The following is a 27,759-nucleotide window of genomic DNA, read 5'->3' on the forward strand; positions in this document are numbered from 1 at the left end:
TTATTTAAATTTTTTTTGTTTCAGCGTTGCCCTCCATGGATGGTGACTATGAAGAATCGGACACGTCTTACGCCAGCGTTAATCAAGTGAACCTTAAGGAAAAGGTAATGGCGTTTGTGGTGTTTTATCATAATAAATGTATTTCCTTTTTATGGCATTTATGAATGACAGCAATCTCCTCCAATAGGAAATGTCGCTGCAAGTGCCCGTTGTAGCAAAGGGGCGGTACAGTTCTTTGTGCAGTGATGACGAACTGTTGGACGATGATGAGTAAGTCACTTATACTCGTGTTTATTTACCTTGAGGTTGCGTTTTTCAAGATTTGTGTTAAATTTCTTTCAAAATGACTTAAATGTTTGTGCATGACTTGTATATAAATGTCTCATGTGCATTCGGTGAAGTGTTTGACATTTCCAATATGTGCACAGTATTTACTGTCATTTCTGACTGCAACAAACTGGAAAGACCAGCAGTTGCTGTTTGTGACCAAACAGGATAGGACGTTGTCTTCCAGGAAGGTTTCGCTGACATGGTGTTTTCCTGGAACCACATTGTCGTCTTATTATTATTATTATTATTATTATTAGTATTTTTTTTGTCATCTATGTTTGTCATGATTGCACATCCACAGTACGACTGTTTGGGAGGAACCGGGCCTCATCAGCCTTCAAAGCAGCATCTACTTACCTAGCGCCGGCAAACTGGCTTTACCTCCAACAGAAGACACTTCTCAGGCCTTTGCTGTTATCAAGATGGGCTGGCTGGACAAGAATCCCCCCCAGGGGTATGACTGATAACACACAAATGTAGTAGTTTAGTTTAGTAGTTTGGAGACATGCACAGGTACTTTCTGCGTATGTGCAAACTACAAACCTGAGTATTGCTGTTTTAAATTAATTATTTTCCATGTTTTTATGTCTACTATATTGTGGAATACAAGCGGAAAGGTTACTATAGGGGTGCTATTTCATGTTTAGAGGGCTCTGATGGTAAACACTCGTTGTAGAAGGTTGGAAACAGGTTTTCCATGTTGCAGCTACGAAAATATTCTGTTTATTAATATTGAATCCCTTGCGGAAATTCCCGTTTTGAGGTCCGGTCTGGAAGCAATTAAGTGCGATTTTTCAAGAAATAGAGCACCAAATACACCAGTGCAACATGTACAGTTCTTCTTAACAGATTTATTAGCTCACCAAAAATAATGTTGTGTATGAAAACAGATGCTCTGAATTAACATAATTGCTAATTAATTAGTACGTAGGAGGTCTTTAACCAAAATAGTTTTATTGCTAAAGTTGCTATAATTGTTATAATGTATATGGCTTTTCTTTAAAAAGACACACAAGAATACATAAAAAACTAAAACTTAAACTATATTAGGAAAGCAGGAAGTGAAGAAATGTAACAGTTACTGATTGTAAAAGTACCAGATGGAGGGGTAGGATTTAATAAGCTTTGCTTCTTCCTACGCTTTTTGGACATGTGGAACTGTGAACTGATTATGGGATGCACTCAATTGTAATCTGATGCATGTTCAAATGAAATAAAACCATTACCATTACCAAGGTGGTACAATTTTTAATTTTATTTATTAAATACTTGATTAATTTGTGACATCTCAGAGAGGTCCAATGAGTCAGCTCAAATTAGAGTATAAAGGGTATAAATATTTCCCTAACACTCTAGAAGAAATGAATGAATAACTAATACATTTGTTTGATTATCCTGCATTTTCAATATATATCCTGTGTGTATGCTCCTTCACAGGGCCCTTTATTATCAGAGGCGATGGGTGAAGCTCGATGTTGACTACTTGAGATACTTCGATAATGAGAAGGTACTAACCACACATGCATGAACATCAGTTCCTTTCCCATGCATACACGAACTCGGACCCTTTTGTTCAAACGTGACCACATCTGCAGGCTGCACGTCGTGGTACGGTTCACTTTGATAAAACCGTTGTTGTTTGTTACAGCAAGTGTACTCCAAGGGGATCATCTCAACTGCGTCAATAACTAATGTCACAAGTGTTGGGGAGCTGAAGTTTGAGGTCATCACAAACAACCGCACGTTTATCTTCAAGGCTGAAAGTGAAGGTTTGCATATGCAAAAACATGCAGACATATTTTAGTGCATTTAACTGTTCCAATCTACATTTCTATGAATGTCTTTTTTTTTTTTTTTTTCCTCTGGTTGTGCAACCTAGCTGAGAGAAACGAGTGGGTGACGCTGCTGCAGGATTGCACTAGAGGGCGCCAGAGACGCAGTACAATGAACCCTGGTTCACATTTGACACCGGATTTTAAAGGCTATTTGGAGCTGAAAGGTTTACGCTCCAAACTTTTTACAGTGGTGGCAGCAGATAAGATCTTTCTCTATAAAAACATGGAGGTGAGTGTCATTTGAGTCTTGAACCAGTCATGATGTGCTATATACAGTGAAGAAAATAAGTATTTGAACACCCTGCTATTTTGCTATTTCTCCCACTTAGAAATCATGGAGGGGTCTGAAATTTTCATCGTAGGTGCATGTCCACTGTGAGAGAGATAAACTAAAAAGAAAAATCCAGAAATCACAATGCATGATTTTTTTAACAATTTATTTGTGTGATACAGCTGCTAATAAGTATTTGAACACCTGAGAAAATGAATGTTAATATTTGGTACAGTAGCCTTTGTTTGCTATTACAGAGGTCAAACGTTTCCTGTAGTTTTTCACCAGGTTTGCACACACTGCAGGAGGGATCTTGGCCCACTCCTCCACACAGATCTTCTCTAGATCAGTCAGGTTTCTGGGCTGTCGCTGAGAAACACGGAGTTTGAGCTCCCTCCAAAGATTTTCAATTGGGTTCAGGTCTGGAGACTGGCTGGGCCATGCTAGAACCTTGATATGCTTCTTACGGAGCCACTCCTTGGTTTTCCTGGCTGTGTGCTTCGGGTCGTTGTCGTGTTGGAAGACCCAGCCACGACCCATCTTCAATGCTCTGACAGAGGGAAGGAGGTTGTTCCCCAAAATCTCACAATACACGGCCCCAGTCATCCTCTCTTTAATGCAGTGCACTCGTCCTGTCCCATGTGCAGAAAAACACCCCCAAAGCATGATGCTACCACCCCCATGCTTCACAGTAGGGATGGTGTTCTTCGGATTGTACTCTTCATTCTTCTTCCTCCAAACACGCTTATTGGAATTATGACCAAAAAGTTCTATTTTGGTCTCATCTGACCATAAAACTTTCTCCCATGACTCCTCTGTATCATCCAAATGGTCATATGCAAACTTAAGACGGGCCTTGACATGTGCTGGTTTAAGCAGGGGAACCTTTCGTGCCATGCATGATTTCACATCATGACGTCTTAGTGTATTACCTACAGTAACCTTGGAAACGGTGGTCCCAGCTCTTTTCAGGTCATTGACCAAGTCCTGTCGTGTAGTTCTGGGCTGATTCCTCACCTTTCTTAGAATCATTGAGACCCCACGAGGTGATATCTTGCATGGGGCTCCACTCCGATTGAGATTGACCGTCATGTTTAGCTTCTTCCATTTTCTAATGATAGCTCCAACAGTGGACCTTTTTTCACCAAGCTGCTTGGTAATTGCTCCGTAGCCCTTTCCAGCCTTGTGGAGGTGTACAATTTTGTCTCTGGTGTCTTTGGACAGCTCTTTGGTCTTCGCCATGTTACAAGTTAAAGTCTTACTGATTGTATGGGGTGGACAGGTGTCTTTATGCAGCTAACGACCTCAAACAGGTGCATCTGATTCAGGATGATACATGGAGTGCAGGTGGACTTCTAATGGGCAGACTAACAGGTCTTTCAGGGTCAGAATTCTAGATGATACACAGGTGTTCAAATACTTATTTGCAGCTGTATCACACAAATAAATTGTTAAAAAATCATGCATTGTGATTTCTGGATTTTTCTTTTTAGTTTATCTCTCTCACAGTGGACATGCACCTACGATGAAAATTTCAGACCCCTCCATGATTTCTAAGTGGGAGAAATAGCAAAATAGCAGGGTGTTCAAATACTTATTTTCTTCACTGTATATCACTATATTGACACTTACTAAGGTACCCATTATGTCATTGGATGCTCATATCACCTCGTACTTCGGTATGAGGTACATTATTTAAAAAAAAAAAAACAACAAAAAAAACTTAAACTGTATTATGGAAAGCAGGAAGTGAACAAATGTAACAGTTACTGATTGTAAAAGTACCAGATGGAGGGGTAGGATTTAATAAGCTTGAATGGTGGCAGGGAATAAGTTGACTGTAAAATGTTATCTAAAGCACCAAACTTTCTTTTTTGGAATATCATATTTGATTTTTACCATTATTCGTACTTCGGTATGAGGTACATTATTTATTAAAAAAAAACAAAAACAAAAACCCTTAAACTGAAAGCAGGAAGTGAACAAATGTAACAGTACATGATTAAAATTAAAATTAAAATTAAAATTAAAATTAAAATTAAAATTAAAATTAAAATTAAAATTAAAATTAAAATTAAAATTAAAATTAAAATTAAAATTAAAATTAAAATTTAAAATTTAAAATTTAAAAATTTACATTAAAATATAAAATTTAAAAATTTACATTAAAATATAAAATTTAAAAATTAACATTAAAATTTAAAAATTTAAAAATTAACATTAAAATTTAAAAATTTAAAAATTTAAAAATTAACATTAAAATTTAAAAAATAACTTAAATTATATAAGGAAAGCAGGAAGTGAACAAATAACAGTTACTGATTGTAAAAGTACCAGATGGAGGGGTAGGATTTAATAAGCTTTGCTTCTTCCTACTCCTTTTGGACATGTGGAACTGTGAACTGATTATGGGATGCACTCAATTGTAATCTGATGCATGTTCAAATGAAATAAAACCATTACCATTACCATTTGGGTCTATGTTTACGTTTACATAACTGCATTGAAATACTGTATTCTGTTGATGTAACCCTACATAGTAATAATTTAGTTATCTGACATTAAACATAAAATTTAATGCAGTAATTTAACAAAGAACCATTTTTTTTCTCTGCAGGACTACCGTATTGGAGTGGGAATCACATCCATTGAGATGAATGTGGGAAATGTTAAAGTTACAGATCGTCGCAGCTTCGATCTCACTACACCTTACCGTATTTTCAGGTACTGTATATGTACACACACACACTATATCGTTGTATATAGTTCTTCCCAGTAGTCGTTCTGCTCGTATCGCATCAAGTTGCTTCATGGGAATTGAGCGTTCCCACCATTGGGTTATCCACAGGGCCCTCCACTAGACATCACTCTGCAGGGTAAAAAGCCCTTTTGTGTGTGTTTATTTGTGGAAAAGAAGATGTGTCGGTGTGGTATGTGTGGCCTTCTGGCTGACTTCACTGCCTGCTGTGCAAAGGCTCAGCTTGACAGGATGGGGAAATCTGAAGCTCATTGTGTCGTTTCATAAGTCACGAGTATGTCTGTTGATGTCATGCTGACCATATGGATAATCCGTTTCTTTTCATTCAGTCTTCTTACATACATTGATGATTCAGATGTGCACTTTATTATGCACAGAAATGTATACACCGATACGCCTAAATACACAATCTTCAGTCACTATTGTGTCTTACTAGTACTACTACAAGTACAGTAGTTGTGAGATACGACTACGACTACACAGCAAGCTAAATAGCTAGTCAACAATAGTTCTGGTATGGAGTCTTTCTCGTACATCTCTCAACAGCACACGCTATTACAAAACTAAACCCCAAATATTTTGTATATTTGAAGGTTTTTCAAAAAAAGTAATGCAGTAATTACCTTCCTGGTAACTAATTACATTTATCACTAATACAATTAGGGGGGGACGGCGGACGAGTGGTTAGCGTGCAGGCCACACAGCTAGGAGACCCGAGTTCAGACAATGAATGGATATATGGATGGTTAGGGCTGCACGGTGGTTGAGTGGTTAGCGCACAGGTAGAAGAGCTAGGAGACCCGAGTTTGATTCCACCCTCGGGCATCATATAAAGTTGACTGTAGGGGTGTTTTTCATGTCTAGAAGGCTCTAATAATGTGATAAGACGGAGACTGCAGTGAGTGGTGCAGGCCTCACAGCTAGGAGACCCAAGTTCAATTCCACCCTCGGAATTGCGGAATTTGCATGTTCTCCCCGTGCATGCGTGGGTTTTCTCCGGGTACTCCGGTTTCTTCCCACATTCCAAAAACATGCTAGGTTAATTCGCGACTCCAAATTGTCCATAGGTATGAATGTGAGTGTGAATTGTTGTTTGTCTATATGTGCCCTGTGATTAGCTGGCAACCAGTCCAAGTCCACAACAGCTGGGGTAGGCTCCAGCATGCCCGCGACCCTTGTGAGGATAGGAAAATGGATGGATGGAAATTTTGTATAAAGGCTAAAAAAATTAAATGTATTTAAAGCCAAAGTTTGTACTTATTTTGAGTTATTATTATCAACATTTTGGCTTCTTGTTTTTACATTTTGCTATTTTGCCCTATTTTTCTAATTTCTTTTAGGACTTTTTATTTTATTTTATTTTAGAGTCTTGAACCAGTCATGATGTGCTATATATATCACTATATTGACACTTACTATGGTACACATTATGTCATTGGATGCTCATATCACCTTGTACTTCGGTACGGGACAAAATTAAAATTAAAAAACTTAATTATGTTAGGATAAAAATAAAAAAAAATAACTATATAACTATATAAGGAAAGCAGGAAGTGAACAAATGTAACAGTTACTGATTGTAAAAGTACCAGATGGAGGGGTAGGATTTAATAAGCTTTGCTTCTTCCTACTCCTTTTGGACATGTGGAACTGTGAACTGATTATGGGATGCACTCAATTGTAATCTGATGCATGTTCAAATGAAATAAAACCATTACCATTACCATATTATGGACATAAGATAAGATAAGATATACATTTATATCTTATAAAGGTAAACATGGGGGAAACGTCATTTTATCCGCATCCGCTTATCCTTTGTGAGGATAAGTGGTAGAAAATGACTAACTGACTAATTGGATTAGTTTTGGGTTGAAAATAACTATAAATACTTTTTAATGGAATTTGCCCAACACTGCTATTAAGATGAGAGCCTTGTGACTGCGTATCTTTTTGAATCATTTCTGTAAACAAGTATTTTCATGATGGCGACAAGACACCATGTTTTTTAGTCTCCAAAGAAAGAAGAAGTGTTTATTTGTGTCTGTCTGGAAATGTGATTTTTTGGATCCCAGTCTTGAGCTGGAATATATTTAGCAGCACAAAAGCAGAATAAGTGTTAGTGTTTACTGGTGAGACGATTCACATGCAAAGGCTACTCTGGCTTTCTAACTCCTCTGACTTAGTAATTACCAAGGGATGGCGGCATTGACGCTTCGAGGTTTGTTTTTTTCATTCCGCAGTTTCATCGCAGAGTCGGAACAACTGAAAGACCAGTGGGTGGACGCGATGAGGGATTCCATAGGTGAGGCCTTGTCCAATAGGGATGTCGCGGATCGCATATGGGCGGAGCCAAGCAACAGTTCCTGTGCAGACTGCGGGGCTCCCACGCCGGAATGGGCCGCCATTAACTTGTGTGTTGTGGTCTGCAAACGATGTGCAGGTTTGTGTTTTAAGAAAAAAACATCTTTATGGAATTATTAGAAGTGTGCGTATGGTTTTGTTTTCAAGGAACGCCAGGAATGTATGGCTTTTTGATGTGTGAAGAATATAAAAGACGTATCACGAATGGCGGAAAAAAAACTCTTGTCTTCACCTAGATGTTGCAGTATTGAAGTGTGTTCCACTGAGCAGATGTAGGGTTCCTTCAAAGTCGGGAAAAAGTGTGTTTGATGTGCACATGTGTTTCAGGGGAACACAGAGGACTCGGCCCCAGCATCTCCAAGGTTCGGAGTCTCAAAATGGACAGGAAGGTTTGGACAGAGGAGCTTATACAGGTACATATGTGTCCATCTTACACTTTCATGTTTAACGATATTATATGTCAGAGGTTGGTGGCATTTATTATATAATATATAATTCTTTATCTTATACCAAAACATTTTGGACAACTGCATGATTTTTTTTTGGAATTTTTTTTGTTTTAACATAGCATCACTCGACATAAATTTAGTTTCATTTGCATTCATTCATTCATTAAATTTCTTCTGCTTCCCAGCTGTCTTTCGGGCGAGAGGCGGGGTACACCCTGGACTGGTGGCCAGCCAATCACAGGGCACATATAGACAAACAACCATTCACACTCACATTCATACCTATGGACAATTTGGAGTTGCCAATTAGCCTAGCATGTTTTTGGAATGTGGGAGGAAACCGGAGTACCTGGAGAAAACCCATGCATGCACGGGGAGAACATGCAAACTCCACACAGAGATGGCCAAAGGTGGAATTGAACTCGGGTCTCCTAGCTGTGAGGCCTACTTGCTAACCACTCGTCCACCATGCAGCCTCTTTCTTAAAAAATTATTAGAGCCCTCTACACATGAAAAACACCCCTATAGTCAACTTTATATGATGCCGGAGGGTGGAATCAAACTTGGGTCTCCTAGCTGTGAGGCCTACTCGCTAACCACTCGTCCACCATGCAGCCTCCTTCTTAAAACATTATTAGAGCCCTCTAGACATGAAAAAGACCTGTATAGTCAACTTTATATGAGGCTCGAGGGTGGAATCAAACTTGGGTCTCCTAGCTGTGAGGCCTGCTCGCTAACCACTCGAACACCGTGCAGCCTTTTTCTTAAAACATTATTAGAGCCCTCAAGAAATGAAAAACACCCCTATAGTCACCTTTATATGATGCCGGAGGGTGGAATCAAACTTGGGTCTCCTAGCTGTGAGGCCTACTTGCTAACCACTCACCCACCATGCAGCTTCCTTCTTAAAACATTATTAGAGACCTCTAGACATGAAAAACAACCCTATAGTCAACTTTATATGATGCCCGAGGGTGGAATCAAACTTGGGTCTCCTAGCTGTGAGGCATGCGCGCTAACCACTCGTCCACCATGCAGCCTCCTTCTCAAAACATTATTAGAGCCCTCTAGACATGAAAAACAACCCTACAGTCACCTTTATATGACACCCGAGGGTGGAATCAAACTCGGGTCGCCTAGCTGTGAGGCCTGCTCGCTAACCACTTCACCATGATGCAGCCTCTTTCCTAAACATTATTAGAGCCCTCAAGACATGAAAAACACCCCTATAGTCAACTTCATATGATGCCCGAGGGTGGAATCAAACTTGGGTCGCCTAGCTGTGAGGCCTACTTGCTAACCACTCATCCACCATGCAGCTTCCTTCTTAAAACATTATTAGAGACCTCTAGACATGAAAAACACCCCTATAGTCACCTTTATATGATGCCGGAGGGTGGAATCAAACTTGGGTCTCCTAGCTGTGAGGCCTACTCGCTAACCACTTTTCCACCATGTAGCCTCCTTCTTAAAACACTATTAGAGCCCTCCCGACATGAAAAACAACCCTATAGTCAACTTTATATGATGCCGGAGGGTGGAATCAAACTTGGGTCGCCTAGCTGTGAGGCCTACTCGCTAACCACTCGTACACCATGCAGCCTCTTTCTTAAAACATTATTAGAGCCCTCTAGACATGAAAAACAACCCGTATAGTCAACTTTATATGATGCCCGAGGGTGGAATCAAACTAGTTCTTCTACCTGTGCGCTAACCACTCGTCCACCGTGCAGCCCTGTCCATCCATATATCCATTCATTGTCTACCGCTTATCTTGTCTATCCCAGCTGACTTTGGGCAAGATGAAGGGTACACCCTGGACTGGTCTCCAGTCAGTCATCGTCCGAGCTGAGATTCAAACCCATGGTCTTTGTACATGATGTCCTTATACTTCTGCCCCCAATAGAATATAACTAATGAATAATGAAACTATGTACAGTACTTCTAGGTGATCACACACATCTTGACCAATGTGATGCCATTGAAATATCTCCTTTGTCTCCATTGGTTGTGTGCAGGTGTTTTTGCTGCTTGGCAATGAACGTGTTAACAGTTTCTGGGCGGCCAACGTCCCGCCAAGTGAGGCTCTGACGCCTTCAAGCTGCAGCGACGACCGGCGGCGTTTCATCACCAACAAGTACCGCCACGGCAAATACAGGAAGTACCACCCACTATACGGCAACCAGAAAGAGCTCAATAATGTGAGTTGTCATTTCCTCTTTTATTTCTTCACAATAATCAATAATATATGAATATATGGACTTAGACATTGTGCTGTTGTCATTGATTATGCATTCCTGCGTTTAACATAGAGAAGAGTTATTAGAAGTTAAGACATACAGTCATCAAAGACAACTAAGAGGATTTTGTCCACGAAACGTGACTTCATTCACAATATGCTCATATTTATTTATGTAACTGTCGACACCCAACATTGTTGTGTCGCAGTGTCGTTTTCTACACTTTTGCGTTTCTGTTTTCGAGCCTTATGGTTCTTCTTCCTGTTAACAATGTTGCATACTCGCCATATACAGCATTGCTGTCAGACCATGACTAAGATGCTAAGAATAGACAAGATACATTTTTGCTCTTTTAGTATCCTCTTTCAGGCGGCACGGTGGTCGAGTGGTTAGTACACAGGATTCACAGCTAGGAGACCCGAGTTCAATTCCACCCTCGGCCATCTCTGTGTGGAGTTTGCATGTTCTTCCTGTGCATGCATGGGTTTTCTCCGGGTACTCCGGTTTCCTCCCACATTCCAAAAACATGCTAGGCTAACATGCTAATTGGCGACTCCAAATTGTCTATAGGTATGAATGTGAGTGTGAATGGTTGTTTGTCTATATGTGCCCTGTGATTGGCTGGCCACCAGTCCAGGGTGTACCCTGCCTCTCGCCCAAAGACAGCTGGGATAGGTTCCAGCACCCCTGCGACCCTCGTGAGGAAAAGCGGTAGAAAATGAATGAATGAATGAGTATCCTCTTTCAAAATACTATTGATGCACCACTAATCGTCCAACGGATGACTTTATTTTTCCCGAATTATGTAACAATGAAATACAATATTCTTGATTAGAAAAACTGACTATCATAGGCCAAAATCATAAAAAAGACAAAAATTAATGCTGCATGTTCTGAGCGGTAGAAAATGAATGAATTAATGAGTTCTCCTCCAATTTTGTGTGGAAGTGGTAACTTTTTGGCTTCTTATTTTGTCTTTCCCCACCCTCGGCCATCTCTGTGTGGAGTTTGCATGTTCTCCCCGTGCATGCGTGGGTTTTCTCCGGGTACTCCGGTTTCCTCTCACATTCCAAAAACATGCTAGGTTAATTGGCGATTCCAAATTGTCCATAGGTATGAATGTGAGTGTGAATGGTTGTTTGTCTATATGTGCCCTGTGATTGGCTGGCGACCAGACCAGTGCAGGGTGGCCCGAAGACAGCTGGGATAGGCTCCAGCACCCCCCGCAACCCTTGTAAGGAATAGTGGTAGAAAATGAATGAATGAATTGTTAATTAATTAAATAGCTAGTTTATGACAACCAGATGGAGCAACAGGCTATCAGTACCTTTTGCCGGTGGTTATAATTTTGCCGTCTGAAGGGGAGGGAAGACTTTAGAAAGTTTTTTTTTTGTTTGTTTTAAAGATTTTGCTACGTGTTGTCGCTGAATGTGTTCATATTGGAGATCCAGCTGGATCAGTCATTAGTGACTTACCGCAAACGATGTAGGCTACTCCCGTTAACTTTGTCTGTGACTCACATTTGCCACCTGACTATGAGCACTTTTTTTTTTTCCCTGTCAAGCGTTTCAGCGAGTGTGTGTGTGTGAGTCACATGTTTGGGGTATGCAGGTTGACATCGTTGCACACTCAACATTTTCATTGTTGCTGCCACTATTTTAGGTGTCTTTTTATCAGTCTTTCTCGCTGTTATTTGATATCTTCAATTCTGTGTTTTTGTTTCAATGCCGGACCTAATTCAATTCAGCCCCCCCCTCTCCGTTACCATTGCTACTTTCAAGCAGTGTGCGAGAGGTCAATCGAAACATCTGCAGCTCCTTTAGACAACGTAAAAGTAAAGCCTCAGCTCAGGATTTTTTTTTTTCATCTGGTTTCGCCTTTTTTTTTTTTTTTTTTTTTACTCCCACATCTCCGCTTCCTTTCTCCTTGTTTTTCCCCCCTTTCCCTAATGTGACATCACTACTCGCTTCTATAGCTGGAATGTGCTGTAACTCCGCCTCTGGTTCTCTCCTCCTCCCCCCTGTGCCCTTCATTGTTGGGCTGTAACTGCCGAAGAAAGTTTCTCTCTTCATTTCTTGTAAGTGTCTGCTATTTGTTGACGTTTCACTCCGACTTAAGTGCTGCAAAGTAGCATCCCTTTTCTGTTTTTTTTTTTTTTCCAATTTCACTGAATCTAAAGAGACTGTAAGGACTGAAAGTGTACAGGTAGGATTGTTTACTCTTGAAAGTATGTTTGGTCTGCATGTGCGTTCATGTGGATTGGCTCTTTTTACGGAGTGTAAATGTTTATTGGAGTATTGGAAGCCTGGAACCGTGTCAGTGGACTTTGGATCCGTGACAGTGCTCCCATGGGTTAGTTTTGACGTTAGAGACTGAAAGTGTTTGCACATTGCAGCCTTTGTGCTGACTGTGGGCTGGTTAATATACATATTAAAATACATACATGCATATTTTGTGCTTTTTCTATGTGTGTGTGTGTGTGTGTGTACTGTGAATGGTCGGCTATTCTGTCAATGGAGATCATTGTGTGTCTTTCTCTCGTTTCATTCACTTTCATCCTGTTTCACTCTCCGGTCCTTCCATTTCTGTGTCCTCTACCAGTTCATGAACTCCGGAATTTTTTCCTAAAATGATGTATGAATGCATGTGAAAAGTGTAACAATCCAACAAGAAGAACATTGTGGACAGTGTGTTTTTGCACAGACACCTCTCATATTACAGTGCTTCTTTGTTACATTTGTTTCAAACTTTGTAAAGATTGTTCAAGTCCTTCACTGTTTGCCATTCCCATAGGAGATAATGGCCCACAGAGCATATGCTTACCAGCCACAACATGAGGTACACTTATAATACAATATTTTGTAATCCAATACAACATAATATCAGAATATGACAAAATTATATAAAAAAAATCTGAAGTTAATATAAGAAACATTAAGATCACCTACCGGACTTTAGTAGAACCGTGTTTTACGACTCATAATAATGTTTTAGTTAAACATGTCTGCCTAACTTGTGCTGTGATCCGACCCATTTAGCACAATAGGGCGCATTCTCGGCAAATGCGCAAAGAAAGTGCATTGCCACAGTGACACTTTCATAGAACACCAAGACGGTCCATGACAGAGAGATGACAGAACTCATGGTAAAAATACGTGATGGTAATGGTTTTATTTCATTTGAACATGCATCAGATTACAATTGAGTGCATCCCATAATCAGTTCACAGTTCCACATGTCCAAAAAGAGTAGGAAGAAGCAAAGCTTATTAAATCCTACCCTTCCATCTGGTACTACTTACAATCAGTAACTGTTACATTTGTTCACTTCCTGCTTTCCTTATATAATTTAAGTTATTATTATTTTTTTAATCCTAACTAATTTTAATTTTAATTTTAATTTTAATTTTAATTTTAATTTTAATTTTAATTTTAATTTTAATTTTAATTTTAATTTTAATTTTAATTTTTGTCACGTACTGTTACATTTGTTCACTTCCTGCTTTCATAATACAGTTTGTTTTTTTATTTATTTTTTTTATAAATAATGTATACCTCATACCGAAGTACGAATAATGGTAAAAATTAAATATGATTTTCAAAAAAAGAAAGTTTGGTGCTTTAGATAAAATTTTACAGCCGACTTATTCCCTGCCTTTTCCTGCTATGTCACCGATTAGAGAACAAAATTGCATAGTACGCCTAATTTTGTGAATGGACAGCCATTTTAAGATTTACAAAAAAAAACAAATTGTCACTTTTTTTCTTATCTTCCATTGTATTTTTCACATTTGTGTGGAATTTTTTTTTACTTTTTTAAAAAGTAGTTTTACTACCTGCTCATTCTTTCCATAAACGTAAAGTTACATAATAATTTGAATTAATGGGAAAATAATGGGCTACCTCATCTGTGTTTAATCTATGGAAGTGTGGGTGTGTTCAGTATGTGATATAGTGTGTGTGTGTGTGTGTGTGTGTAATCTGTTGTCCTCATGTTCTCTTTTTCAGCTACAGTCTGTCCAAGTAGTGTCTCATTAAAGAATCAGACTCCTAGCCTTTAATCATTTTTTTCACAATATTTTCTCTTTCTGCTCTTTCTTTTCCTCCACTTCTGTCCGAGCAGCCAGATGGAAGCTTTGCGAATGTCGACACACCCAGATAAAATCGCTCTGTTTCTCCCCATTCGCTCTCTGGGGATTTTGTCTAAGACTCTCGAATTACCTCCCCATCTTTCCTGCTTACGTGTGTTATTCCATTACTTTTCCTTCACTTTCACGGGCTGCAAACGCCGGAGCAAAGTTTGCACTCAAACAGCCAAATAACCTATTTCCTCGTTGTGCTTTGCTCTAATTGGCTCGTTGCTGCAGCAAACTATTGATATGTAACACTGACCTACATGCAGCGTACCGTATAACTCTTGACATTGATGTCCACAGGCGGATTTAGTTTTGGTTTATTCAAACGCATAAAAAGAGCACAAGATTGTGGAGTTTGGGCAAAATTCTATATTTCTATTTAATATGGGAGAAACTCTCAGTAGAACCGCTCATCCTCCATGTTGAGAGGTATCTTGAGAGGGGAGGTATCTGGTCAGGGAGGTGTTCAGGGCCTCTACGGAAGACCAAGGACACACTGGAGAGATTATGTATCTCTACTGGCCTGGGAATGCCTCGGGTCCTCCTGGAGGAGCTGGACGAAGTGGCCATGGAGAGGGAAGTCTGTCTGGGCTCCCTGGTTAATGCAGGTTGCTCATTATGATGATGACAACATGGCCTACATGAGCGCCATTTGTTTGGTTGCGGTAGATGTGTGAGACGTGCTGCACGCGGCAACACCACATACGGCATACTTACTAAACACTCTATGACAGGGGTCTCAAACACGCGGCCCCATATTACATTATTTGAAGAAGTAGACCAAACAATTACAGAAATGATTCAAACAATGACTTCCTAAAAGAACATTCCATCTTTTATAACAACATATTTTCTTTCGGATGTTCAGAATCGAGTGTTTAAAGCAGGGGTCTCAAACACGCGGCCCGCGGGCCAAATGTGGCCCGCAGGACACTAGTTTGAGGCCCCCGCCTTGATATGAAAGTTTAATGTTAGTGCGGCCCGCGCAAGTTTGATATGGATGCTGTATGGTATCATGTACCCAGAAAAAATTATTACGTTTGATTAATGTTCATGTTAAAGGTTAAATAACTGTTAATAGTTATCCTCCCTATCCGTGTGGAAGTGGTAAGTTTTTGGCTATTTAAGTTTTAAAGGAAATAACTAAGGCTACCGTTTAGGTCGCTAGCTAGCTAGTTTGCGAGTTAGCATGTGTCTCAAGACCCTGCAGTTGTGCAATATGTTGTAAATAAAAAGAGTATAAATGTGACTATAGTCATGTTTTGTCATGTCTACAGGGCTCTAATAATGCTTTGTTCATTTTAATCTGAAAAAAATAATTTGTCTACCCACCAACTATATGTGGTTTCTTAAGTTTTTATTATTTGCCGTTTTATTATTATTATTATATTTATTTATTTATTTATTACTGATTGATTTTCTTTATTCTTGATTTGTTTATTTATTTTTCATCTTATTTTGTGTACAAAAATAAAAAGTAAGATATTTGAGAACAGTGGAATGTTTTATCAGAGCTTTTATTGTAGAAAATTGGAACCAAAGCGAAGTTTTTTTTTAATTTTTTAGTTTTTAATAAATGCGTTTTGTTTTTTTTTGGAAAACCTGAGTCTCACCCAGACCCTAGCTCCAGTGGCCCCCAAGTAAATTGAGTTTGAGACCCCTGCTCTATGAGGTTGATGCGTCATCTTTGCTAACGTGGTAATGGCTGGGTAGCTGTTAAGTTGACAGGACGTCAACTTCTGCATTTCAGAAACGTCCTCATCAGACCAATTTTTTTTTTACAGTTGAGTGAGGTTTCGGTATTTTCACCAAACCATTATGAAGCTAAACTGAAATAATGCCTTGTTTGGATCATGAATAAATGGCAGAAAATCACGATAATTCTAACTAAAAAAAAAAATAAAACGACATGACAGTCACTTTGATTTGTCACTCTGGATCATACCGCATACGATCAATTTGAATAAAACCGTTTAATCCTTGCTAAACTTGAGGAAGTGAGTCAGTCCATGTGTGTGGTCAGTCTACTTAGACGTCTAATAAGAGTGATGCGGAATTTCGCAATCACACTCAAAGGCACTTATTGGTTTTGGCACATTGTGTATATTTGTGTGTGTGTGTGTGTGTCCCAGTGGGGTTCTGCAGCTGAAAAAACACTGCATCCTCCCCTTCTTAGTCATAATATCCATAATACTCTGCCCCCTGTCTTCCCTTCCGTGGTTTACAACACACTTATCTGTCATTTTCAATGCTTTAAATTGCAAGTTGAAGAAGTCCAGTATTTTGTCCAATGGGGTTGCTTTCAGTGCTGGTTGTCATCAACTGGTAAGAAGAAATAATGTCCAGTGACAATAACAATCCACTAACTGCAGCTTTTGGTTTGGTTTCAGAGTGTTGAGGTTTTCCTGTGTTGTGTTTCTGCGTGTCTGTTTTCCGATTGCGGATCTTTTTTTTTTTTACTTGACTTTTTCACCTTTCCAGTGTGGTTTTAAGTTGTACTTGTGCTTTCAGAATCATGCTGAATGATGATGATGAAAACATGGAGTCTCCAATAGTAATCTCTTGTTTATTGCGGTTAATTTGTTCCAGACACAACAATAAGTGAAGTAGGATGTGAAGTTGTGGCATAGAAAACCTGGTTATGACCTTTTAAAATAATTTTTAAAACATTTTTCGAGCCGTCTGGACATGAAGTAACACCACGATAGTTACCCTTACACAGTGAGTGACAGACAGGAAGTGACGTTGGGGGTTCAGAGTTCAGTTTTAGTTTGGTGGAGGTTGCGGCCGCTACAGTAGTCTCTGTTTTTATTCTTTTTTTTTTTTTTATTATTTATTTTTATTTTGATAATTCAAACTCCACCCTCGGCCATCTCTGTGTGGAGTTTGCATGTTCTCCCTGTGCATGCGTGGGTTTTTTTCCGGGTTCTCCGGATTCCTCCCACATTCCAAAAACATGCTAGGTTAATTGGCGACTCCAAATTGTCCATGTGAGTGTGAATGGTTGTTTGTCTATATGTGCCCTGTGATTGGCTGGCCACCAGTCCAGGGTGTACTCCGCCTCTCGCCCGAAGACAGCTGGGATAGGCTCCAGCACCCCCGGGACCCTCGTGGGGATAAGCGTTAGAAAATGAATGAACGAATGAATAATTCAAACCTGTCATAAAAGCCTGTTATGTTTATTTATTTTTGTTTGTATTTTTTGTTTATTTTGCCATTTTTGTCCTTGAAAATATTTAATATTATATTAACATAATATTTAATTAATATTAATATAATATTTATTTATTAAATGTATTTATTAAATTTAATATTTAATATAATATAAAAATATGTAATATTAGCAACATATTGGTACGTCCGAAACCAGCACTTTATGCTCTAAAAATCATTTGTCTTATCACAACATCAATACTTTCGATACTTAAGTCATTTGAAGTAATGTTTGTCTGAAACATTTCTGTGGAAATGATGACGATCCATTAAATTAATCATATATTTGAATGGCAATTTATTGATTAGATTCAGTTCTTTTTGTCCATGTTAATGCTCCAAACCAACCACAATTCATAGTATTGATCATTTATAATTATGAACAAATGATGATGTCATCAATTTTATTCTTCTCAGCCCGGTTTATGGCATACACGTGTACGTATGTGTTGGTCTTATGTACATCGCAGATCCTTTGAACCTTCTAATGAGTTGTGTTTGTCTCCCTCTCCATAGGCATTGTGCATAAATGTGCAGTGCAGTGATGTGCTGGAGACATTAAGCCTGATTTTCTGTGGCGCAGATGTGAATTGTTCAACTGGCATGGTCAGTTGCCCCTCTCCCCTCTCCCTGGCCAGCGCACACTCACAGCCTTTGCAAGCTGAATTCCTGAGCCACAATCAGAATACAGGTAAACACGATGCATATTATGCATCTGGCTCTTAGGGGGAACATTTTATTTATATTTTGTTTCCCAGCTTTATTGTTCCTAAATGGTTTAACTGGGTTTCTGTATTTTTCCTGGTTATACAGAGCTTCCTTGCTCCGAGGTGGACGGAGGAATGGAGGAAGTGCACTTCTCAGCTCCAACGTGTGTGTATCACAATGGCTTCCTATTCAAGACTGGCTCTATGGCTCGGGCTATCACAGAGCGCAAGGCCAGAGAGGGTATGCAAGCATGCTGGGTAAAGCATCCAGCCATTTTTAAAATCTCTACAGTATGTAAATGCCTCATCACTACGTCTATAATAGGAATGTACTGTTTACTCACACACAGAGGCAGTGATGTGCCATTTAGACTACACTACACTACACTACATCACACTGAGATTAGTTTCTTATTATTTAGATTTCCCAATGAGGTCCCCAATGATCCATTGTGAAATTTTTCATTTGTTCTTCTATGTAGAGTTAATATTGAACAAAGCTAAAATTTTTCTCAATCAGAAATCACTCCACACTCTTTATTGCTCTCTGGTTCTACCATATCTTACTTATTGTGTGGAAATATGGGCTAATAACTATAAAAGCAATCTTCACTCGCTAAATGTACTGCAAAAAAGGTCAGTAAGGATAATTCATAATGCCGCCCTACAGAGAACATACTAACTCCTTATTTCTAAAATCACAAATACTTCAACTTGCTGATATAGTTCATCTTCAAACAGCTAAAATAATGCATAAGGCTAAAAATAACCAATTAGCTAAAAATGTCATCCAATACTTCTCTACAAGAGAGGAGAAATATGATCTCAGGGAAGAAGTACATTTGAAACACTTCTATGCTAGGACTACGTTAAAAAGCCATAGCATTTCAGTATGTGGAATCAAACTATGGAATGGATTGAGTAAGACCCTCAAACAATGCACAACGATGAGCCAATTCAAGAAACAATAAAATAAAAATAAAAATAAAAATAGGATTAAAATTAGGATTAAAATTAGTTAGGATTAAAATTAGTTAGGATTAAAATATGTTAGGATTAAAATTAAAATTAAATTGTTCGGATAAAAATTAAAATAAAAAAAAATAACTTATTAAATTATATTCGGAAAGCAGGAAGTGAACAAATGTAACAGTTACTGATTATAAAAGTACCAGATGGAGGGGTAGGATTTAATAAGCTTTGCTTCTTCCTACTCCTTTTGGACATGTGGAACTGTGAACTGATTATGGGATGCACTCAATTGTAATCTGATGCATGTTCAAATGATATAAAACCATTACCAGAGTTCAGTCGTCGCTGGTGTACCCTCAACGATGGGACCTTCAGCTACTACGAGAGCGACAAGAACGCCAATCCTAACGGGACCCTGAAAGCCTCAGAAATAGTTTGCCTGGCTGTGGATGTACCTGAGAAACATGGGTATATACTGTGTATATATACATATATACTCATGCATATTCCTAATCTTACACATATTGCCATATACTGTAGATTACCATTCATGTTTTGCATCCATCTCTCAGGTACGATCACACTTTTGAGCTCTACTCGGAATCAGAGCGCCTCTATCTGTTTGGTACGGATGACCCCAACAGCCACAAAGAATGGGTCAAGTCCATCGCCAAGGTAACAAGCTTAATGACCCAGAAATGCACATACTTGAATGAATGAATGAAGGAACAGGAAGGAAATACTACTCATTTGTTGATGTTGTTGTTGTTGTTGTTGTTCATGTTGGAGTATTTGGAATTATTCAATGTTCTGAATTATCAATTTATTAGAAGACGGAGATGATGACTTTTACCAAGCACATGACTTTCTAACTCGCTGATACAATACAAATATGCCCCCTAGAGGCTGTAAGCAGTATACATGATTTTTTTTACATGCTTTCTTATATACAATAGCAATTTCTTATCTACAATAGCATTAGTATGATTGCTTGTCTCACAGTTGAATTATTAGTCAAAGATGCTGTGATGTGTCTGTCTAATACCGTGAAAGCCGTTTATACCGAATAAGAACAAGACGACAAAACACTAAAAAATATGACTGGAGAGTGGATCCATGGCTCCAGCATGTCTAGCCATTTGGACACTATGATCAAGCTCACTGTACTGCAGTGACCTCTGGACTATATATTTCTGGTACACCCCTCGTACCACACACACACACACACACACAAGAGAAGAGCTGTAGCCTTCTTTGTTCACAGAATTTACTCAAGAGTGTACTTCAGTAAACACACTAGGACTTCAGCTAAAAGAGAGGGGGGGAAGACTTTTTCACAAAGCGACATTGAATTTCTTTCATTTGTAGAGTTTCATCCCGGCCAAAGCAGAGCCTCTACTGAGGTTAGGCTTTGAGCGAATCGGGCGACTGAAGTGCAAAGACGGATTGAACCTACAAACATCCAAGGTGGGCTGGTTTGCTCTGGTGGGCTCCACTCTTCATGCCTACTTGGAGAACAGCCAGGGAGAGGAGATACACCTCCGCAAACTTAACGAACTGTGTAAGTGACACATTCATCCACTCGTGAGAAAACAACACTGTAATAGTCTTTCAGCTCATAAAAGAATATGGCTTTATGTTTTTGTTTGTTTTTTTGTAGCTATCCAACAAGATAATGAGGTGCTGGTTTTGGTGGAGAGAGGAAGGTGAGAGTATAACTTTAACGTTCATTCATTCATTTTCTCACGCTTTTCCCAGCTGTCTTCGGGCGAGATGCGGGATACACCCTGGACTGGTGGCCAGCCAATCACAGGGCACATATAGACAAACAACCATTCACACTCACATTCATACCTATGGACAATTTGGAGTCAACAATTAACCTAGCATGTTTTTGGAATGTGGGAGGAAACCGGAGTACCCGGAGAAAACCCACGCATGCACGGGGAGAACATTCAAAGTCCACACAGAGATGGCCAAGGGTGGAATTGAACCCTGGTCTCCTAGCTGTGAGGTCTGCGTGCCGCCACTTTGTTTTAACGTTTTGTTTAACAAAAATAAACAACAAAAAACAATTAAACTATATTAGGAAAGCAGGAAGTGAACAAATGTAACAGTTACTGATTGTAAAAGTACCAGATGGAGGGGTAGGATTTAATAAGCTTTGTTTGTTTTATGGTCGTAGAGGCCATAGGCACGGATCGGCAGCCATGTTTCTGTCAATCTACCCACGACGGCTGCGGATACCACCACCAGTGTGTGACTGAATAACGGGTTCACTTAAAAACTAATCCTGGTTTTTGTGTGTGTTTCTTCCTACTTAGAACACTGTACATAAAGGGAGAAAGGAAGTTGGATTTTGCTGGCTGGTGTGCCGCCATACAGACGGCGGCAGGGAGTGGAGGAGACACTCTGAGTCAGCAGCAGCTGACCGACACGGACATACCGGTCATAGTCCACAGCTGCATCGACTACATCACACAGTGCGGTGAGTGGGCATTACATGCAGTCGCACAGACGGCAATACAAGATGCATATAGTCGGTGAAAAAGACGGCTCTTCATCATTAAAGGTGATGCTTGCGTCATGAAAAATATTGCTACAGATTTATAATGCTCATTTTTAAGTGACATTATCAGAAGGGTATTTGTTAGAGATGCTCAATATTGTTTTTCTTACCGATATCTGATATTACATCTGATATTATCTAGCACTTCATTACCGATACCAATATTGGCCGTAGCTCTCAAACTATAGTTATGTGATTATGACTAAGGATCGACCGATACATCGGCCGGCTGATATATCGGGCCGATATTTTTTCCTTGAATCGGTATCGGCCGATACGCACACAGATTCGCCGATATATTTTCTGCCACATGATTTACAGTCAGGCAGAGGACCCCGCAACACACGCAGTCATCACATCAATGCTAGATAAATGTAAACTATGACAGAAATATTTTGCACATTGTTGAATATTTATTAATAATATAATATTTATAATACATTTATGCGGTTTAAATGTGTGTTTAAGAAAGCTGAATCCTACTGTGATCAGTGTTTACATTGAAATAAATATTTGTTTAAACATGAGACCTGTAATATTTATCATGGTCATTTTTTTTATGTAAATTGAGGGAGCAAAAGCAGTATCGGCCACAAATATCGGCCCAAGCAAAATCGGCCATCGGCTAAGGGTGATGGAAAAAAATCGGAATCGGCCACAAATATCGTCCCAAGCAAAATCGTCCATCGGCTAAGGGTGATGGAAAAAAATCGGTATCAGCCACAAATATCGGCCCAAGCAAAATCGGCCATCGGCTAAGGGTGATGGAAAAAAATCGGTATCGGCCACAAATATCGGCCCAAGCAAAATCGTCCATCGGTTAAGGGTGATGGAAAAATCGGTATCGGCCACAAATATTGGCCATCGGCTAAGGGTGATGGAAAAAAATCGGTATCGGCCACAAATATCGGCCCAAGCAAAATCAGTCATCGGCTAAGGGTGATGGAAAAAAATCGGTATCGGCATCGGCCATAAATATCAGCTCAAGCAAAATCGGCCATCGGCTAAGGGTGATGGAAAAAAATCGGTATCGGCATCTGCCACAAATATCGGCCCAAGCAAAATCGGCCATCGGTTAAGGGTGATGGAAAAAAATCGATATCGGCATCGGCCACAAATATCGGCCCAAGCAAAATCGGCCATCGGCTAAGGGTGATGGAAAAAAATTGGTATCGGCATCGGCCACAAATATCGGTCCAAGCAAAATTGGCCATGGGCTAAGGGTGATGGAAAAAAATCGGTATCGGCATCGGCCACAAATATCGGCCCAAGCAAAATCGGCCATCGGCTAAGGGTGATGGAAAAAAATCGGTATCGGCCACAAATATCGGGCCAAGCAAAATCGGCCATCGGTTAAGGGTGATGGAAAAAATCGGTATCAGCCACAAATATTGGCCATCGGCTAAGGGTGATGGAAAAAAATCGGTATCGGCCACAAATATCGGCCCAAGCAAAATCAGTCATCGGCTAAGGGTGATGGAAAAAAATCGGTATCGGCCACAAATATCAGCTCAAGCAAAATCGGCCAACGGCTAAGGGTGATGGAAAAAAATCAGCATCGGCCACAAATATCGGCCCAAGCAAAATTGGCCATCGGCTAAGGGTGATGGGAAAAAAATCGGTATTGGCATCGGCCCCAAAAAAAACATATCGGTCGATCCCTAATTATCACATAATGCTTCCTTTACTGTGATATGACTCTATGCATTTGATAAATAAACACAATTCAATGTTGTGCTACTATGAACAAGTAAAACCAGTAAGATTTAGTAAATTAACAAATAGGAATCCAGTAAAATAATGCTAGCAACAACATTATTTGGAAAGCTGCACATTTCCATGCGGCACAAACACTCGTATAAGAACAAACTAAAGTGCATAGTGTAAAACTCTGGACTAATGCAATCGGTGATACCAATATCAGCAGTAAAACTGATGGATATGAACCAATACCTAATTTTTATGCCAATATCGACCAATAATATTGGTCAGCAGACATTATTGAACATCCCTATCTTATCAAGGGTGTAAAATATACCTATGAATCTGATTAAATATTTATTTAAAAATCCAAATAATAAACATTTTTTAGATGGTGCTGGTGTTTATGATCACATCCTGGCTTTTATTGTAGGCCTAACGTCTGAGGGCATTTACCGCAAAAGCGGTGTGAACTCGCGTGTTGCAGCTCTCTGCGAGCGGTTTCGCCGAGATGCTCGCAGCCTCCGCCTGAGGGAAGGCGAGCACCAGGTGGACGACGTCTCCAACACGCTCAAGCGCTTCTTCAGGGAGTTAGAAGAAGGGCTCTTCACGTCTGAAGATGGCGGCACCTGGCTTGCTACGGCCGGTAAGAGTCATACGCGGTTGTCATGCCTCATCGTCTCTGATGCTGTACTTTTTTTTCACGTTTGCTGCATATATTCATCATTTCTCGAATTATGTCTGTGTCTCATCACTCAGCCGTACAGGATGAAAGTATGAAAATCTCCCAGTATCAAGTGCTCTTGAATAAACTGCCTCGTGTTAACCGGGCTACACTACGGGCGCTTATCAACCACCTGTACTGGTGAGCAGGCTTCCATCATAAGTACGCTTCCATCTGTGTACACCATAAAAGACCCACACACATTCCTACTTGTGTTCCAGCGTGCAGCGCTTTGCTGAGCTGAACCAGATGAATCTCCATAACTTGGCCATAGTGTTTGGTCCAACATTGTTCCAGAATGATGGAAAGGACTACACGGCAGGCCGAGCCATCGAGGACCTCATACAGTACTACACACTTATCTTTCAGGTAAGGGAGCAGTGAATTAAATCCAGTATGGATTCATTCATTCATTCATTCATTTTCTACCGCTTATCCTCACGAGGGTGTAAGGCGGGGTACACCCTGGACTGGTGGCCAGCCAATCACAGGGCACATATAGACAAACAACCATTCACACTCACATTCATACCTATGGACAATTTGGAGTCGCTAATTAACCTAGCATGTTTTTGGAATGTGGGAGGAAACCGGAATACCCGGAGAAAACCCATGCATGCACGGGGAGAACATGCAAACTCCATCATGTGTGGACTCGAACTCCGAGCTGTGTGGCCTGCACGCTAACCACTCGGTCGCCATGCAGCTGGAAGATGAACTTATAATAGTATAATAATAATAATAATAATAATAGTATAATAATTAGTATAATAATTTATTCTTTATTTAAAAAAATATATATTAAAAAAATACAATAAAAATATGTGTATATATAATTTTTAAAAATATATATACATATTTTTATATATATTTTTAATATTTTTTTATATATTTTTTAAAAATATAATATTTATGACATGTATGGAAGCACTTTTAAAAATATATATATATAAATATATATATTCCCAATCATGAAAATATAATTAAATGTCCCAAGGTTACACAGATTCAACAGGTGACATCTTAAACTTTCACCATATTGCTAGTTTAGTCATCCAGAGGCTTAAATAGCTATTTCTGGAAAAGGCACACAACACAACACAAAGATATTTGAACAAAAGAGCAATCATACAATCAGGGGCCAAAAGTGACGTTTACCTCAGCATCACCATAAGTGAACAAAATATGAATACAAAATAACCTTAAAGTATACATTGTACACCATACAGGAATTAAGTAACTCTTTTATCCGTGTGGTTGTCCTTCTTAAAATATTGTCCCAAATATTGTGCACAATGACCATATGTGCATACGTGTGTTTGCAGGTGGATGAGCAGCAGCTAAAAAAGCAGCTGGAAGAGATCACTGCCATCATCCAAATGCGTGAGAAGCTCAACACCAAATTTCCTGTGAGTCACAAACTTTTGATATACTTTGCATGTATTTGGTGTCGCCGCACGGCACGAACCTGGATAAAATTTAGCTTTGGTATTGCTACAATAACATTGTAACACAGTGCCATAGGTATTCTGAGTATTATTTTTTTACATCAGTTTGGCACTTGGCTGCATAACATATGCGTATCCACAGCATATGTATGAATGCATTTCCACTAACACCTTCTAATATTTCATGTGTAGAGTACTGAACCAGGGGGGCATTTCATCTGTACAGTTTACCTGGAGGAAAAGAAGGACACTGCAGAACAACACGTCAAGGTACACTGGTCCCACCGTATGCGGTATGAAAATATGGCAAACATTTCTCACATTCACATGAAATGCGTGTTTTATTTCATCAGATCCCTGCTTCCATGACATCAGCTGAGCTGACGTGTGAGATATTGGACAGGCGCAACATCCCTGTTAAAGACAAGGAGTACTGGAACTGCTGGGAGGTTATTGACAAGGAAGAAATGGGTGAGTTTGATGTCATGAGATGAGACAATAAGATATCGTTTATTGCCACGTGTAGTTATTAAGCAATTTTCTCCTGTGTAGTGAAATTATTTCTTTGCTGATTGAATACCAAATAATGACCCACAAGCAACATAAACATAATATAAAAGGCAAAAATAAGGGAACTACACAACCACAAAAATCTAGAACAGGGGTCTCAAACTCAATTTACCTGGGGGCCACTGGAGCTAGGGTCTGGGTGAGACTTGGCCGCATCAGGTTTTCCAAAAAAAAAAAAAAACATTTATTAAAAACAGAAAAATGAATAAACTTTGCTTTGGTTCAGAACATTCCACTGTTCTCAAATATCTTAATTTTTATTTTTCTAAACAAAATAAGATGAAAAATAAATAAACAAATCAAGAATAAAGAAAATCAATCAGTAATAAATAAATAAATATAATAATAATAATAAAATGGCAAATAATAAAAACTTAAGAAACCACATATAGTTGGTGGGTAGACAAATTATTTTTTTCAGATTAAAATGAACAAAGCATTATTAGAGCCCTGTAGACATGACAAAACACGACTATAGTCACATTTATACTCTTTTTATTTACAACATATTGCGCAACTGCAGGCTCTTGAGACACATGCTAACTCGCAAACTAGCTAGCTAGCGACCTAAACGGTAGCCTTCAAGTTATTTCCTTTAAACTTAAATAGCCAAGAACTTACCACTTCCACACGGATAGGGAGGATAACTATTAACAGTTATTTAACCTTTAACATGAACATTAATCAAACGTAATAATTTTTTCTGGGTACATGATACCATACAGCATCCATATCAAACTTGCGCGGGCCGCACTAACATTAAACTTTCATATCAAGGTGGGGGCCTCAAACTAGTCTGCGGGCCGCGTGTTTGAGACCCCTGCTCTAGCATAAACTGTGCAATAAAATTAAAAATGTATAAAGTGGTAATGGTTTTATTTCATTTGAACATGCATCAGATTACAATTGAGTGCATCCCATAATCAGTTCACAGTTCCACATGTCCAAATCCTACCCCTCCATCTGGTACTTTTACAATCAGTAACTGTTACATTAGTTCACTTCCTGCTTTCCTAATATAGTTTAAGTTTTTTTGAAATCATTTTTATTTTTTTATAAAAAACATTTTTTGTAATTTTTGTCACGTACCGAAGTAGGAGGTGATATGAGCATCCAATGACATAATGGGTACCATAGTAAGTGTCAATATAGTGATATATATAGCACATCATGACTGGTTCAAGACTCTTCATCCTTGTATTTAGCAAACATCAACTGCTTGTATTGTTTTTTGAATTGAAAAAGAGATAAATGTGAAAGTTGAGCAATGCAAAGGAACACAAGTTCACATCCACCAATGTATAAGTGACACACAAACATAAGAAGCAAGAATATTCTCTTTCCAAACTGTGTTGCGGTTTGTTTGTCAGTCTTCCCGGTTTGCCATCTGGCTCGCCATCCCAAAGCCCGTAGGTGGCTTTTTGAAATGCCAGGAACACTCGAATAATTGGAAAACGTTCCTGTTGCTGATGT

At 39.2% G+C, this 27,759-nt stretch overlaps 1 protein-coding gene across 9 annotated transcripts in view; it reads left to right on the top strand.

The window, feature by feature from the left end:
* The window catches only part of LOC131134456 (arf-GAP with Rho-GAP domain, ANK repeat and PH domain-containing protein 1-like), a 53,997-nt gene that overhangs the window by 13,729 nt on the left and 12,509 nt on the right, over positions 1–27,759 (top strand). For 7 of the 9 annotated variants that reach the window (XM_058079770.1, XM_058079768.1, XM_058079764.1 and 4 more), the window contains 23 exons: positions 25–104; positions 188–270; positions 632–784; positions 1,768–1,837; positions 1,979–2,099; positions 2,210–2,394; positions 5,054–5,160; positions 7,438–7,637; positions 7,886–7,971; positions 10,026–10,208; positions 18,112–18,286; positions 18,409–18,543; positions 19,607–19,742; positions 19,847–19,949; positions 20,643–20,835; positions 20,935–20,980; positions 21,599–21,762; positions 23,978–24,190; positions 24,304–24,409; positions 24,490–24,637; positions 25,594–25,677; positions 25,909–25,986; positions 26,070–26,187. In XM_058079770.1, the coding sequence (XP_057935753.1) occupies positions 25–104; positions 188–270; positions 632–784; positions 1,768–1,837; positions 1,979–2,099; positions 2,210–2,394; positions 5,054–5,160; positions 7,438–7,637; positions 7,886–7,971; positions 10,026–10,208; positions 18,112–18,286; positions 18,409–18,543; positions 19,607–19,742; positions 19,847–19,949; positions 20,643–20,835; positions 20,935–20,980; positions 21,599–21,762; positions 23,978–24,190; positions 24,304–24,409; positions 24,490–24,637; positions 25,594–25,677; positions 25,909–25,986; positions 26,070–26,187 (2,967 nt within the window). The remainder of the gene's footprint in view (positions 1–24; positions 105–187; positions 271–631; positions 785–1,767; positions 1,838–1,978; positions 2,100–2,209; positions 2,395–5,053; positions 5,161–7,437; positions 7,638–7,885; positions 7,972–10,025; positions 10,209–18,111; positions 18,287–18,408; positions 18,544–19,606; positions 19,743–19,846; positions 19,950–20,642; positions 20,836–20,934; positions 20,981–21,598; positions 21,763–23,977; positions 24,191–24,303; positions 24,410–24,489; positions 24,638–25,593; positions 25,678–25,908; positions 25,987–26,069; positions 26,188–27,759) is intronic. The other 2 variants (XM_058079765.1, XM_058079771.1) reach the window with 2 other exon arrangements.

This window comes from Doryrhamphus excisus, chromosome 8, assembly GCF_030265055.1.
Source record: "Doryrhamphus excisus isolate RoL2022-K1 chromosome 8, RoL_Dexc_1.0, whole genome shotgun sequence".
NCBI lineage: Eukaryota > Metazoa > Chordata > Actinopteri > Syngnathiformes > Syngnathidae > Doryrhamphus > Doryrhamphus excisus.